The 15,038-nt window shown below is 40.0% G+C and overlaps 1 protein-coding gene across 1 annotated transcript; it reads left to right on the top strand.

The window, feature by feature from the left end:
* Nucleotides 1-1,307: 1,307 nt before the first annotated feature.
* On the top strand, nucleotides 1,308-14,815 carry ggt1a (gamma-glutamyltransferase 1a). Its single transcript, XM_084054701.1, has 13 exons — nucleotides 1,308-1,391; nucleotides 5,295-5,471; nucleotides 7,117-7,247; nucleotides 7,358-7,447; nucleotides 8,095-8,287; nucleotides 8,458-8,618; nucleotides 8,899-9,048; nucleotides 9,774-9,910; nucleotides 10,356-10,543; nucleotides 11,365-11,492; nucleotides 12,422-12,534; nucleotides 12,636-12,749; nucleotides 13,399-14,815. Exons 1-13 carry the CDS (start codon nucleotides 1,366-1,368, stop codon nucleotides 13,543-13,545), a joined length of 1,755 nt encoding a protein of 584 aa, XP_083910827.1. The 5' UTR covers nucleotides 1,308-1,365; the 3' UTR covers nucleotides 13,546-14,815.
* Nucleotides 14,816-15,038: the final 223 nt, after the last annotated feature.

The raw sequence follows: 15,038 nt of genomic DNA, 5'->3' as shown, positions 1-15,038 counted from the left end.
AGCAGGCTGGATCCCAGGCTAGGAATCGGCTGGAATGATAGACCTTTATTGATCCCGCAGGGGAAATTCAGTCGCCAGAGGCAGCATAGAGTTAAGTTACATATCTCTGCTGTCCGGCAGGAACCAGCCAACTCCAAAATGTTCATTTTTCAGGAAATGAAAAAAACAAAACAAAAATGGAGTTAGGAGGTTTTGTTCATCATTGATAAGAAGAACAGCTGAATGGACCTCCAAGCTCACAATGAGGTTGGAGGTCAAAATGGGGTGGAGCCTGGAGTTAGCAAAACCAGCTAACTCCACTCCCCTTTGCTGGAGTTAGCTGGTTTAGCAGAAAGTTTGAGGATCCAATGGAGTTAGCTGGTTTTGTCAGAAGCACCTTTTAATACTTTTCATTGGTTCAATATTTTTTTTACCAACACACAGACGTAAAGGGTGTTCAATAGCAACAATTCAATTTATGGGGAAAAATGCAAAAGCGGAAAAATGGAGTTAGCTGGTTCCTGCCGGACAGCAACGAGAGAAAAGTAGCCAACTGTAGGGTACAGCAAGGGTAACAATACAAACATTTTTTGGGGGGGGGTCAAACCCCCCAAAACGCATAGAAAACGATGCATTATACCTATAACACAATACAAACACAATGGTCTTACACCTGCATTAGGGACAGGTCGATTTTTAAAGAAGGGTACCCCTGGAGAAAATGTATGTGCCCTGATCTAAAATGCCATGACCCTCCCTTTGACTAAAAAATAAAAAAATCAATGACCCTCCCCAAGTGATTAAAAAACAAAGATTAACCCTCCCCGCCTATAGGAGTGTCACGATATATTCGTAATATTTTTTAAATTATTTTTCTTTTCTTTATTTTATTTTTTATTTTTTATTCTTTATTGTCTCCGCCAGGAGACTATGTTTTCACTTCCCAATATGCAACACATGCGGCAAAGAGTACTTAAATTGAGTAAAAATACTTAAAAGTACTCAAAATTAGTAAAATTACTTAAAAGTTGAAAAAAATAGTAAAAATACGTAAAAGTGGATAAAAAAGAGTAAAAATACTTAAAGGTTGTTAAAATGAGTAAAAATACTTAAACGTAGTTAAAATTAGTACAAATACTTAAACATAGTTAAAATGAGTAAAAATACTTAAGTTGATAAAAAGAGTACAAATACTCTTTTAGTACCGCCTCAATACCAGCACCCACATATCAAATAGAGTAGTACTGTCTGAATGCCAGCGCCCACACATCAAATAGATTTGTACTGACTGAATGACAGCACACACTCATCAAACAGAATAGGCACCGCTTACTCACACTGGTTGTGATTTTTTTTTGAGCTGTTGGAAATAACTAGGCTGTCCAGATGAGGCCAGATGACAAAAATATGAGGTTTGTGGAATTTATAGTTATGCAGTGTTATATTATATTTGTTATATTAGTGTCTATCTGTCCTCTGAAACAATGGGTTTATAGTTAGTGAGAACTTCACTTCTCCCTTAAGCTTGCACAAATGTATTTATTTGTGTGTACAAAGTACAATTGTTTTTTAAAGTGCTTATAATTGTTATTTTAAACTAAAGATGATGGCCAATGTTGATGATACATGAGAAAAGAACATTAATAATGTATCATATCGATATCATATGCCCAACATCATGTATGTATCGTGAAAGTTGTGTTATCTTGACACCCCTAACCCTCCCCATCAAATACAACAACATGACATTTAAAACTGATAATATGTCCGATGTTTTGCTTTCCACATTGATTAGAACATTACTGTAGTCAGTCTTGCTAAATGCACAGTGTAGTGTCTGTAGTGGTAGCAGAATGGACAGTGTTCTAAACTCACATGTGGGAAACCCATTGAATCCCATAATTATTAACTACGGTGACAACACTGTTGCCTACATCATGGGGTTTCAACTGGTGGTCCATGGAGGTATTGCATGTGGTCCCTGACCATGCATTTAGTAATGTAGGAAAGTGAAGATTTGTATTATATTTTATTTTATCGATGGTGGATACTGTTAATGTGCGTGACAATAGAAAGGAAATTCAACTCAAGGATGACAGTTTTACACACGCACACAGCATAGTGTTTATTTAAGGGAGGCTTTAGTACATCAAGGTAAATACAGGCTTTTATTTGATGTATGATGACGCATCAATGTTGTCAGTTACTCGGAAGTCGGACATCCGACTGAGTCAGACATCCGACTTCCAAGTTAACTGACAACATTGATGCATCATCATACATCAAATTAAAGCCTGAATTTACCTTGTGCAATTCGAAAATGGCCCCTGTCTAAGTCTTAACAATTAGGCTATCAATTATGGCCTGATGATTCTGGTTTTACTTGTGGAGCTAGGCTGGCATCTTTGCACAACTGTCCATATAGATCCAAATTAATCACTTGCACAGAATTACTTCAAATGATTATGAATATCCAGTTATAAATTGGTCATTGTAACCTACCTGGTGTATGTAATTCTATGAGCAACAAAAACACTTAAAAGAGGATATCTCTGTGTTGGATAATGCAATATCCCAATATATCCTAATATGCCTAACACCTGTTGAAGTGTTGCTTAATTGTTCAACTACCATTGTTAAGACGCTGAATAGATTTGACTGGGTCGTTCACACTTGCTGTGTGTTGATGGCTTGTTAACGACCGTCATTGATTCTAAATAGACCAAGGTGTTACTGGATTTGAATCCTTCATATCATTTGAAATAGAGAGGGGTCATTGACCACTGTTCTGCTGTACTAAAAATGTATATAAAAAACAGACTATTTCATCAATTCAAAATTGCATGATCCTCCCTTGGATTCAAAGTAAAATTAGCTGACCCTCCCTTGTACTAAAATTAGAAAGGCATGACCCTCCAATATTTTCCTCCAGGGACCCCCTTCTGTAAACTTCGCCTGGTCCTTTTTAGGCTACTATTCATGATTATTTTATTATTTACTGGAGCCAAGGTATGGCACCTGCCATACCTTGCCATACCCCATACCATAATTGACGCCCCTGGCCACAATATACCCCAATACTAAAGGATGCACTCCAGGACAAAACAAACACAGTCACAGTGACCATACAGTATCCTGCCCCAAGCTTAGGCAAAAGCGTGCACAAAAAAACATGCAATCACAGTGTCATTATGACATCACAGAAGATCCTGATATCGCTACAGTGTCAACAGTGTAGTTCAATAACGGCACCCTACAATTTTACTGAGAGAAACACTGGCTATATTACGATGCGGTCTCTGTGCTAGAACGTCAGAGTCAGTGGCCGTGCGGGAGTGAGTATTTCTCTCGAGTTATTTGACTGTTGCCCGGGCAGAGAGAGAATCATGTGCTTTGCTGTAAATCCTCATAGGTACCGGCACAAAGGACATGCCAAGTCTCATACAGTTCCACCCAATGTAGATTAATCTATCGTTTCCCCTCCTGCTCAGTTGCCCCATGATCTCCATGTGCCAAACTGGGTTTCAGGTGGGTTGTCGGTGAGGACGACTCACAGGTTTTCAGACGGGCTTCGGCAGCGTGCTGGGCAGTGGGGACTCTGTGACCCAATAAACACAGGTGTATAAGAATGTGGGAGGGGCTGGGCCCAATAAGGGCTGGGGAAATAGGGAAGATGACAGACAAACGGGAGTGGCCAGAGGGGAGAGAGTGACGTGAGGTGTCAGGAAAGAGGGACCAGCCACAGATTGACGAAACAGGAGAGGAGAGACAGAGACAGGAGAGAGGCCAAGCCAGAGGGGAGAAACAGAGAGACACTATATCATGATATATTCCTCTTGAGGTAATTAGCTGGCCTTTAATTAATCTATCAATGTTGGTCAAATAACTCGTGTTCATAACTTGTTTTAATTTGACTGCCAAATCTTAACTGTACTTAACTCTTTTTGCTTTTCTTTGTTTCCATAAATGAAATCTACATGAGGGGAAGAGGTTAAATTATGCAAAGAACACATCAATGTTTCTTGGAAATGACGCATGTGCATACTGAGCAAAGGTGGGAGACTCAGAACTGGATGGTACTGATTAGATTTTGACCACAATCACAACAGCAGCAGCAGCCCACAGGTTCATTTGTCAGAGCTCTATCAGTGCACCCTAGCAACAGGAGTGCATGGCAGATTAGCAAAGGTAGCAGAGAGGGTGGTCTTTTAAGAAATTCTTGACATTCTGTATGTCAGGTGGGAACTATGGCGCTATGTGATGGCTCAGGCATCTCAATCGGTCCGAGGATGCCGGCGAAGAGAGACATATTGACCGTGACGCAGGTACCGCTACTGTTGGCCTAGGCCTAGCCAATCACAATGCCCCGTGTCATGGCTGGCAACACTGCCTGCATCAATAAGCAGATCACCCACCCCTTCATTTTGGCGGGCCCACGAGACGCATATCATAGTGGAAAGTAAGGTTTGAGGGTTGGGGAGACAAAATTAGGAGTTTCCTTCCAAACTGAGTTATTGAGATTTTTTGAGGGGAAAAAAAAGAAAGAGAGAGAGAGAGAAAGGGATCATTTAGTATTTCAAATCAGTGTAAACTGTTGTGAATTTAGTTGTAGAGTGGTGAGAGTGAGTGAGAAGTTTACTAAGTACATGCATATTACAGTATGGTTCACATTACGTGACCAGAAGATATGAGTTGTAACAGATATAGAAAGGAATAATGATGTCAATGAGTGCACAATAAATCATGATGTTCTACGATGTAGATTAGTTGTCCTTGCATCAGTTGCATCTTGTATCATTGGGCATATAGTATCTGATAAAGCAGTGACTATATTATTCAGATGAGAGTGAATCAGTACAAATAAAGGTTAAGCACGTCTAGTATTCACGTCCAGATATCCAGATATGAGATCATTACACCAACAATATTCATATTAATTACACAAATCCTATTTTTTCTCAGGTCACAGTATATATAACAACAACACATCACAGATCATCTGAACATGATGTCTGAAGTAAATGTGGAGACAAAATCCAAAGATGATGCATGATGCACCGCAACCTATAATGACAGCACTGGCCACAAGTCCTACTGTGTTATTATTGTTAGAAAGACATGCTTAGGGCACACATTGATTCATGTGATGATGACAATGTACTGTACGTAATGACAGCAGAGGCGCTGATGTCAATGATGGTAATGATAATAAAGGCAGCAGACAATTCATTCTGCTGTTGGAGGTGGAGGAGAAGGTGGTGGGTAATAAGGTTTCTGACTGACTGACTGAGGTGATTTTGAATTTTCCTGGGCAGGAAAATGGTCAGGAAGTCCCTAGTTGCTGGGCTGGTGGTCCTGCTGGCGGCTACAGTGGGCCTGTTTCTGGGAGTGTTTATGGGCCTGGGAAGGAAGAACACAACCGTTCCTTCAGACCACTTCTACTCCAAGGCTGCTGTGGCAGCAGATGCAGGAACGTGCTCAGAAGTAGGGAGGTAAGTGTGTGCGTGCGTGTCTGTTTCCAACAATCTTGCAAGGATTGTTGGAATTTGTGGAAATTGTGTGGGGCTTTTCAGGTTTTCTTAGGGTTAAGGCCCTAGTTCTGGTATTGATGTGGAGCTATGTGTGTGTACCGGTGCATGTTTATTGTACAGGTGTGTGTTTGTATATCGGCATGTATCTGCAGTTATGTGTTTGTATGTCTGTGCATGTGTCTGCAGGTGTGTTTGTACTTTGCACTGTGTGTGTGTTTGTAATATGTCAGTGCATGTGTCTACACTGTAGGTGTGTATTTGTAGCCTCGCGTAGCCAGACTATATCACTGCGTGTATATGAGTCTGGTGCTTCTATGAGGACGTTTTTTTCCCCAAAGGGCGGCATCAAAACAATGGCTCTGGACGCAATAGACCAATTATTTGTTTACTAACATTGAGACTGGACGCACAGGTGATTGTTTCACGCAATCAATTCACAACCTGTTGTTTCGGGGTGCGCTGGTTTCAGCACACCCCAACCCCCTCTTGTGTGTTGGCTGGTGAGGCGCGTCCTAGCGAGACCTGACAGAATGGGTTTCATTGCGCGCATACTGGTTGCACGCATACTGGTTCTTATCAGTGTGACGTCGTCTGTTAAGGGGTCTATTGGTTAGACCTACAACCAACTACCAATTACAGTCTCCCATATTTTAATACTGGGCCCTGATTGGTCACCCCAGACTTCGGGAGCAGGAAATGGATTCACAACGGAGCGGTGCCAGACCCAAATCACAAGTGCATTTTTTTTTTGCACTGGCAGATTAGTCTGGCTAGTGTATTTGTATGTCAGTGCATGCGTCAACAGGTGTGTGTGTGTGTGTGTGTGTGTGTGTGTGTGTGTGTGTGTGTGTGTGTGTGTGTTTGAATGTCAATGGCATGTGTCTACAGGTGTGTTTCTGTGTTTGTATGTCAGAGCATGTGTCTGCAGGTGTGTTTGTATGCCTGTGTATGATTAATCGTCGACGGTCATCATATCGGTATCAGCAATATCATCCTTAAAAATACAATATCAGTATCAAACAGCTGCAGATTCAATCAGTGTTTTCTGGAGATGCTTTCAAAAGGCTCAAAAGTTGGGAAAATTATCAATTTATATTGTTTGAACTTATATGTGCACCAATAGGCCTAAAATACATCTGGTAATAAGAATGCACTGTTTATTATAATTCTGCTTACTGCAATTACTGTATAACAGGTGTAAGATAAACCCTACAAAAAACGTTTGTATTGCAATATCAGTATCTTTGGATTTGACCATGCAAATAGTCAGTAATGGGGTATCGACCAAAATCTCAATATCGTGCATCCCTAATGCCTGTGCATGTGTCTGCACTGCAGACGTGTGTTTCTATGTGTGTGTTTGTATGCCTGTGCATGTGTCTGCAGGTGATATGTTTGTATGAATATGTACATGTGTCTGACTGTCTGTAGATGTGTTTGCATGTCTGTACATGAGTTTGCAGGTGTGTGTGTTTGTATATCTGTACATGTGTCTGTAGGTGTGTGAACGTGTGTTCAGGCGTGTTTACACGCCGTATCTGAACATGTGTGCAGGTGTGTGTGCTCTGTGAGTCCATTGGTTTCTAGTGTGTATTTCTGTTCTCAGAGACATTCTAAAGAAGAATGGTTCAGCGGTGGACGCATCGATCGCCGCTTTGCTCTGTGTTGGTCTTTTGAATGCTCACAGCATGGGAATCGGCGGAGGGCTCTTCTTCATTATCTACAACGCTTCCACGGGTGAGCTTCTGCCTTTGTCTGTGCTTTTATACAGGGGACTCCCCTCCATAATTAAAAGATAATTAAATAATTTAGCCCTCATCAATCTGTCTTCGCTTCCTGCTCAACAGGGAAGGTTGAAACGATCGACGCCAGGGAGACAGCCCCAATGAATGCCACTGAAGACATGTTTGGCAATAACACCCAACTTTCTCGTAAAGGTATCAACTGGGTCCGTTGTTCTAGAAAATAGAACTAGAGATATTGGTTCGGCACAGATCTCACGTGATAACGGAACATTAATTGAGAAGCAGATAGAATACAATGTTTTCATAGAGTTGCTGTGTCATGGATATATTTCAATATGGAAATTATTTATCCACCAATTCTGGGCATAATGCTAATAAGTAATCAAATTCTTGATGACATTGTAGACATTTTCTTAAAGGCATACTAGGTAACTTTGAGCCTAAAACTTAAAATATATATTTATATATTTATTTTGCATTTTTCCCCTCAATCAGCCACAATATAATTATGCTGGTGTGTTTTGTGAGATCTCTGAACCTGCCATTTTCCCTTTAAGTCTGCAAAACCTTACCAAACCTAAATGTATACATGAAACTCGTGTTCACCCATTACATGCTGCTAACATGTAAAGTAAAATAAATAAATAAATAAAACAAAACGACAAAGAAGCCAGTACGGTATATACAATACACAGTCATTGGTATGAAAATGGTCACATAACTTACATAATTGCATGGTGATGACAGCCTTACTATATAGTCACTCTTCACAAGGCAATCTAAAAAGGCACGGAGAGAGCTTGTGAAATTACAATACTGCTGTTGTTGTTCTGTGACAGGTGGATTGTCCATTGCCATTCCTGGTGAGATCCGTGGTTATGAGATGGCTCACAAGAGGCATGGAAGGCTGCCATGGAAGGAGCTGTTTAAGCCCAGCATTGCCTTGGCACGTGACGGCTTCCCTATAGGAAAAGCCTTGGCTCATGCCCTCTACAAGAGCAAAGAGTCTATTCAAGGAGATGCCAATATGTGGTGAGGAGAGAATGTTAAAGGAATTACATTCTTAAAACAGCTTTTTTTAATTTTCTTTTTTTAATTTATTGAATTCCTGTTCAATAGCTCCCTGGTTTTATTTAGCTAATTATCATGCAGGCTTCTTCATTGTTGGAATTTCTTTCTTTCTTTCTTTCTTTGCGTTTCAGTGAAGTGTTTTGTGATTCACAAAAGAATATCCTGAAGGAAAACGATATTGTCAGGTTTCCCAGACTGGCTGACACCTACCAGAGGATAGCAGAGGAAGGACCTGATGTTTTCTACAACAGCTCATTGGCCCAGAGCATCGTAGAAGACATACAGGCAGCAGGTCAGTCTTTCCTCATCCGTTACTCCTGAGCACGATTACATACAGGAAATCCAGTAGGAGACTGAGAAAAGTAAAACACAGTAAAATAATTAGCACCAATTTAACCCAAACAATGTACAAATGAAACCAAATGGACCCGTAGCCATACATGGTTTCACTAGCACTAGTCTTCTGTGTTAAATTAAGACTTCACTGTGTCTGCAGTGATAGTCAATAAAGATGTAATTGTGTGCTATATCAGGGTTATACCTACAGATACAGTAACTGTGTTTTATGGTAGGTGGAATTATCACCTTGGATGACTTACTGGAGTACCAGCCGGTGCTGAACGAGAATCCCCTGAAGCTGAGTGTGGGGGAATACACCATGCATGTTCCAGACGCCCCCTCCAGTGGCCCAGTACTGGCACTCATCCTCAACATTGTAGATGGTGAGAAGCCAGGGCAACAGCTTGTGCAGTCGTGTGGAACAAAGGTTTCCCATCAGGGTTCTTCCTCTCTCTGCCTATATGGGAAACACAGAACATACACAGTAAAAATCCTCTGTGTTAATTTAACTCAGATAATGTGCAAAAGTAACCAAATGGATTGCTCTCTACTGACAGTATTACTGTGTAATCCCCATACTACAATGAGTCGAGTCTGCCAAAGTTCATTCAGAATCAACAGAATCATTGTACATTTGGAGCAAAGACAAGTGCTGAATGATTTTCTGGCTGAATGAGTTTCACAGTTACATTTGATGACTGGGACTGGTCACCAAGGTGATAGATCTGGAATAGACTTATAGCATAGTGATGGAGAAATGTAATAGTAGTTTAATAGTTCCACTCAGGTGTCAGCTATCTGCCCATTGAAAAAAAAGGTAGCTAGTTATAGCTACTGGACAAAGAGATGACTGTCAAAATGTACAAAAGCAAAAGGCAAGTATATCTTTAGATGTGCAAAGCAGAAGGCACACATATAGGCCGATACATCAAAATCATTTGTTTATCAAGCACACTTCAGAAGGAAGCATGACCCAAATTTGGATACAGTACATCATGTTCTCGGTAATCAGAAGGCATCTATTCCACTCTGTAATTCTGAGTCTAGTCTAGTCTCAAATGTGATTCCAAATGGGATGATAGACATATTTTCTTCTGATGTTTTGCAGGCTACAACTTCACAGGGACAAGTGTATCTACAGCCGAGAAAAAGACCCTGACATACCATCGTATTGTTGAGGCATTCCGTTTCGCGTACGCCAAAAGAAGCAGACTTGGGGATCCACGTTATCTCAATATTACAGATGTAAGAGGCATTGTTAACATTTTCTGCAGGCTATGTAATTGAGAAGATTTGCTGAGTATGCATTGTCTTTTTCGCCACTGGTTCACTTCCACACAGTTTACACACATTCTGCCCAGTACAATCACCATTTTCTCCTGTAGGCCAATGAATAGCTGGAGTGGGGTTGTGGCTTATTCAAGGACACCTCAATAGAGAGGGTTTGCTTCATCAATATATCAACCGTTTATTAATTAGAATTCAGGCAATATTGACTACTAAAGGGTGCTGCCTATGACATACATTTTCATGATGAAGACAGTAAAATCATCATCATCAGTCTCATCCTGTATAAAGATCTGCATCAGAGTGTAGTGGCTTGCCAACAAAATAAATAGTTTGCTATTTATAATCTCCACGACAAACCCTAACATGTCCGAGTCTCTGACTGATTGCTTTGTTTTCCCAGCTTATCCATAACATGACCTCAGACTACTTTGCTGACGGCATCAGAAGTAAAATCACGGACGACACCACTCACCCGGACAGCTACTACGAGCCAGAATACTTTGTCCCAGACAACCACGGGACGGCACACCTGTCTGTCATTGCTGAAGATGGAAGTGCCGTGGCAGCCACCAGCACAATCAATCTATAGTAAGAGCACAGAGCAAAAATATTGGGGGCAACCTTGGGGGAGGGTCTGGGGCCCACCGATTACCCTTAGGACTCACTGAATGCATCAAATAAAAAATGCTGAGGGGGTCCAGACAATAGGCCTCAGAAATATTTTAATGCCCTATAAAAGCTATCAGTCATTCAGTTGGCAAAGGGTGTTTCCTCTTAAATATGGTACCTACATACCCTGAAGTAGTAGGGAGGGCGACCCCTCTACGTGCACACGGTATTTTCAGCCCTGCAAGGAGAGGTTTTGTCAGGTCAAGTGCAACATATTTAGGGATATCTCTTTAGACAAAAAAAGTTGTGACACACCCTCTATTAAAATATATATAATTTTATTATCTACAAAAATGTTGGTAAAAACATCATATGACTTGACGTTTCACAGCCTACAACAGATGATCATCTGATGGCCAACATGGCTGAAATGTCATGATTTTGTAGATTTAAAAATATTTAATGGCGTGAGGGTTGCACTGTTTTGTGTGATGGCATCTCGAATAGCTGTTCGAGCTCAAACCTTGGTAAACTCTGTAATATGTCAATTATCAAATAAATCAGACTGCTGTTGTCAGCAGAAATGTATACTGTATATGTTCTGAAAAGCCATGCCTGGTTGAACATATAAATTGGGTTTTGACTGTTTAAATAAAAAAATGTGTCAATCACAGAAACTGGAGTGATCCATTCATACTTTTATTTATACAATAAACACAGGTTTGCCTGTAATGCTAGCTGAGTTTTACATGTAGTAATGGTAATATGAAACATCAATAACACCTGTTCCATGTCACCAGCTTTGGTTCCAAAGTCATGTCCCGATCAACTGGCATCATTTTCAATGATGAAATGGATGACTTCAGCTCCCCACATATGACCAATGGTTTTGGAATACCTCCATCACCCAACAACTTTATTCAGCCAGGTAGGACTGGATTACATTGACATATCGAAATGGTATATCTTCATAACCTACTCAGTCCAGGTCATCCGTGTATCTGTCCGTTTTGATTACGTGATTGAACAGTGTGCGTGTGTGCGCGTGTGAATCGACAAGTGAAGTAGTTCTCACTGTACTTTGAACTGTAAACCACATTGTTTCAGAGGATCGATAGACACTAATAACAAATATAATATCAATACTGCATAAATATAAATTCCACTAAATATAGTGATAAAAAAATAACACCCCAAGGAGTGGGGACCAAAAATAATTGATGAATTAATTAATTAATTAAGTCATATTGCTGCCATCTGGACTTCACCAATCAAGAGTAGCCTAGTTATTTCCAACAGCTCCAACAAATAATAATTCTATAATACCAAAGAGGGTTGCATGTACAAATCCTTGGCTTTGATGCCATCTTTGATTAGATGAACTGTTTTTAAATGTACGCCGTTGTCTACTCTATAGTGATAGAGTACTCTATAGTTACTCTATAGTAACGGTAACTCCATTTGTCACTGGTGTCATTACTCATACTTTACTGTATTGTTCCATCTCCTGTACTATGTCTACTTGTCTTGTATTGATAATATGTCAGTTTTTGTATGGATAGTTTTATCACCACTTTTTAACAGCCTGCTCAGGAACTACAGATGAAAATGAGCTTCTGGCTAACTCTGGCTCATTTACGTGGACGTGAAAAATGACATGTTGATTAATGTTTATTTTAGTTTATGCTATTTATATTGCTTTTGTTATTTTACCATTATTTCAATATTACAACCGCTGTACTGTACTGCCAATAAAACCATGATGTACAGTGCGGCACACTTTACCCTAGATAAAGACATGACAAAAATGTCTGTTCATTAAATAGTCCATTTTGTTCCTCTGCTACTCTGTTGTAGGCAAAAGGCCCCTCTCTTCCATGTGCCCTACCATCATCTTTGACAAAGACAACAGAGTTAAAATGGTCGTTGGAGCCTCTGGGGGAACAAAGATCACCACAGCCACTGCCTTAGTAAGTCTGACTCATCATTCATTCTCCACACGATTAGTCAGACTCAGACACGCATACAAGTGTCTCATGTGTGTGTACCCTTGCCCTTTATGCACACACAGGTCATCCTGAATTCCTTGTTCTTTAACTACGACCTAAAGAAAGCTGTGACCGAACCTCGGTTTCATAATCAACTCAACCCAAACATGACAGTGGTGGAGCAGGGTTTTGAAAAGGTAAGTCAAAGATGCCACTTGACTCCAAGGCCTAATGATTGTGTTTTCACCCGTCTGTCTGCCTGCCTGTTAGGGGCTAATCTCACAAACCACTGGACTGATACAATTCTGAAATAATTTATCTAACTAAACTTATATAATGGAAGTGAATGGGCTGAAACGATGTCCAAATATGGAGTCAGATACATACTGTAGATCATGACAGACGTCATAGACTGGACCTGGTGGAGACTAGCAGGATATGCGCTCCAATGAGCATATGAATCTCTGCAGTTAATAATTAGTCATAATATGACAAGTGTTGCTTGCCAAAAATAACAGATTCACGGCGAGTGACGCCATCGTACAACAAAAGTACGATTGCTTTACAACAACATTAAATGCAAAGCCATAACTGTATGTATTATGAAGAATATACATAATTATTTACATAAGAGATTACACACAATTGTGTTAGCTTGCTCTGGAATATTTGTGCATTTAAGATGATTAAGATGTGACGTTAAGGATAATGATGTAGTTCCTGATAACAATGACAATATTATTTATGCTGAAGATACTGACGAGTTAATAATAGCGAAGATGCCAATGATCATAATGACAACGATGTTAATGATAATGGACAATAATGTCTATGACTGCATGGCAGACTATCCTAGATGGCCTGGCTCAGAAGAACCACGTAACAGAGCTGCTGAGGATTCCCGATTCGGTGGTCCAGGCAGTGGTTAGACAAGGGGACCGCCTCTGTGCCGAGTCTGACCCAAGGAAAGGAGGCTATCCAGCTGGGTATTGAGTCTGACTTCAATCAACCCCCCCTCCCCTCTCTCTCTCTCTGGAGTATCCCCCTCAAAGACACAGCGACAGAAACAAAAATATGTGTCTGCAGTGAATGCCTCTGAGGGACAAACCAGTGCTAATCTAAGCTATGAAGAGAAAGCCACTCTTTCCTTTTTGAGTTTAATTTATTTGACTTAATCGTGGAAAAAGACTCTCTCTGTTGCAATACCTCTTTCACACTGTAGAATCCTGGGTGTTAATTCAACTCTGAGATAATATAAATGGATAAATTAACACTGAGGATTTTACTGTGCATGCAAACCAAATATTCAGCCTTTCTGCTTTCCTTGACATTATTTATATTTATTACTATTTGTGTTTTGAGAAAAAGAAGTGAGATTGTGCCAGAGATTGTGGCATTTTGAATCATGTAACAAGAGATCATCACAACTAATTATTGATTGTAAGACATTTTGAAAGCCGAAAAGCACATCAATCTTGACTTTTTGGATCTGAGATTGATTTAGAAATAGTAGTCAAATTATTAGAAATGAAGACTATGTGGACAATGAGATAGACTACCCCGAAATTTGGCAAATGATACTATGAATGAACTACTTGTTCTTACACTCCACATTGCATCAGTATGTTGTAGGGAAGAACTTCGGAGATAGGAGGTTGTCAGTGTAGTTTGTTTGTGTGTAAGGGGGAAAGATTTTAAATTATCTTGTGTCAAATAAGGCTTTGTTTTCATACGATGACCATATAAAGCGACTTTACTGGTCACAGAAGACCAGTCGTCTAAATTCTGGGCATGTGATTACATGAAAAAATATGCAGAAATGCATCGTGATGCGATGCGTTGTAAGCTGGTAGATGAGTTTTTTTCAAGATAATTTAGAAAATGTTTGTGGTTAAGTGGTTGAGAAGCTGATCATGTGCAAAACTGTTAGTATGGGCGCAGTGACTCGGGTCTATTTGCTACCATGGATCTAATTAAATTATTACTTCTATTTTTTGTGATGCAGAGTGTTGTGAAATGCTCATTGAAGTTGTAAATGTTTAATACCGAGTAGAGGTTAAGTGAATGTAAAGGGTGTTCAGAAAATACATTTGCAGATATATTTTTCTAAACATGCATTGTTCTTATGCTATGCTTGTTGCCATGCTTGTTATTAAACATTTTGATCAAAGATGTTATTTTTTACATGTGGAACCTCTGCCAGTTTCTGTACTGTACTGTCACTTCTGAAATCCCAGCCTTAAAGGGGGTACAGAAAAACAAACCTGAGTTATCATGTACCTCATTTCTCACCTATTTAAAAAAAATATAAAAATGTTGTGCAATTTCCATTTTGGTTTGGGAGTTATTTAGTATTAATGAGTCTGAACTTGTCCTTTGGTGACACCCAGACTTTCAGGAATGGACATTCTAGATGGATCAGTTTTATGAACTTAACACAAGGTATGGCCAGAGGCGAGTTAAGATGTACAGTTAACTGAAAGAAA

Source organism: Gymnoscopelus microlampas, assembly GCF_963454915.1.
Source record: "Gymnoscopelus microlampas genome assembly, chromosome: 4".
Taxonomy (NCBI): Eukaryota; Metazoa; Chordata; class Actinopteri; order Myctophiformes; family Myctophidae; genus Gymnoscopelus; species Gymnoscopelus microlampas.
The sequence above is the reverse complement of the archived record's forward strand: the minus strand, read 5'-3'. Positions and strand labels throughout refer to the sequence as shown.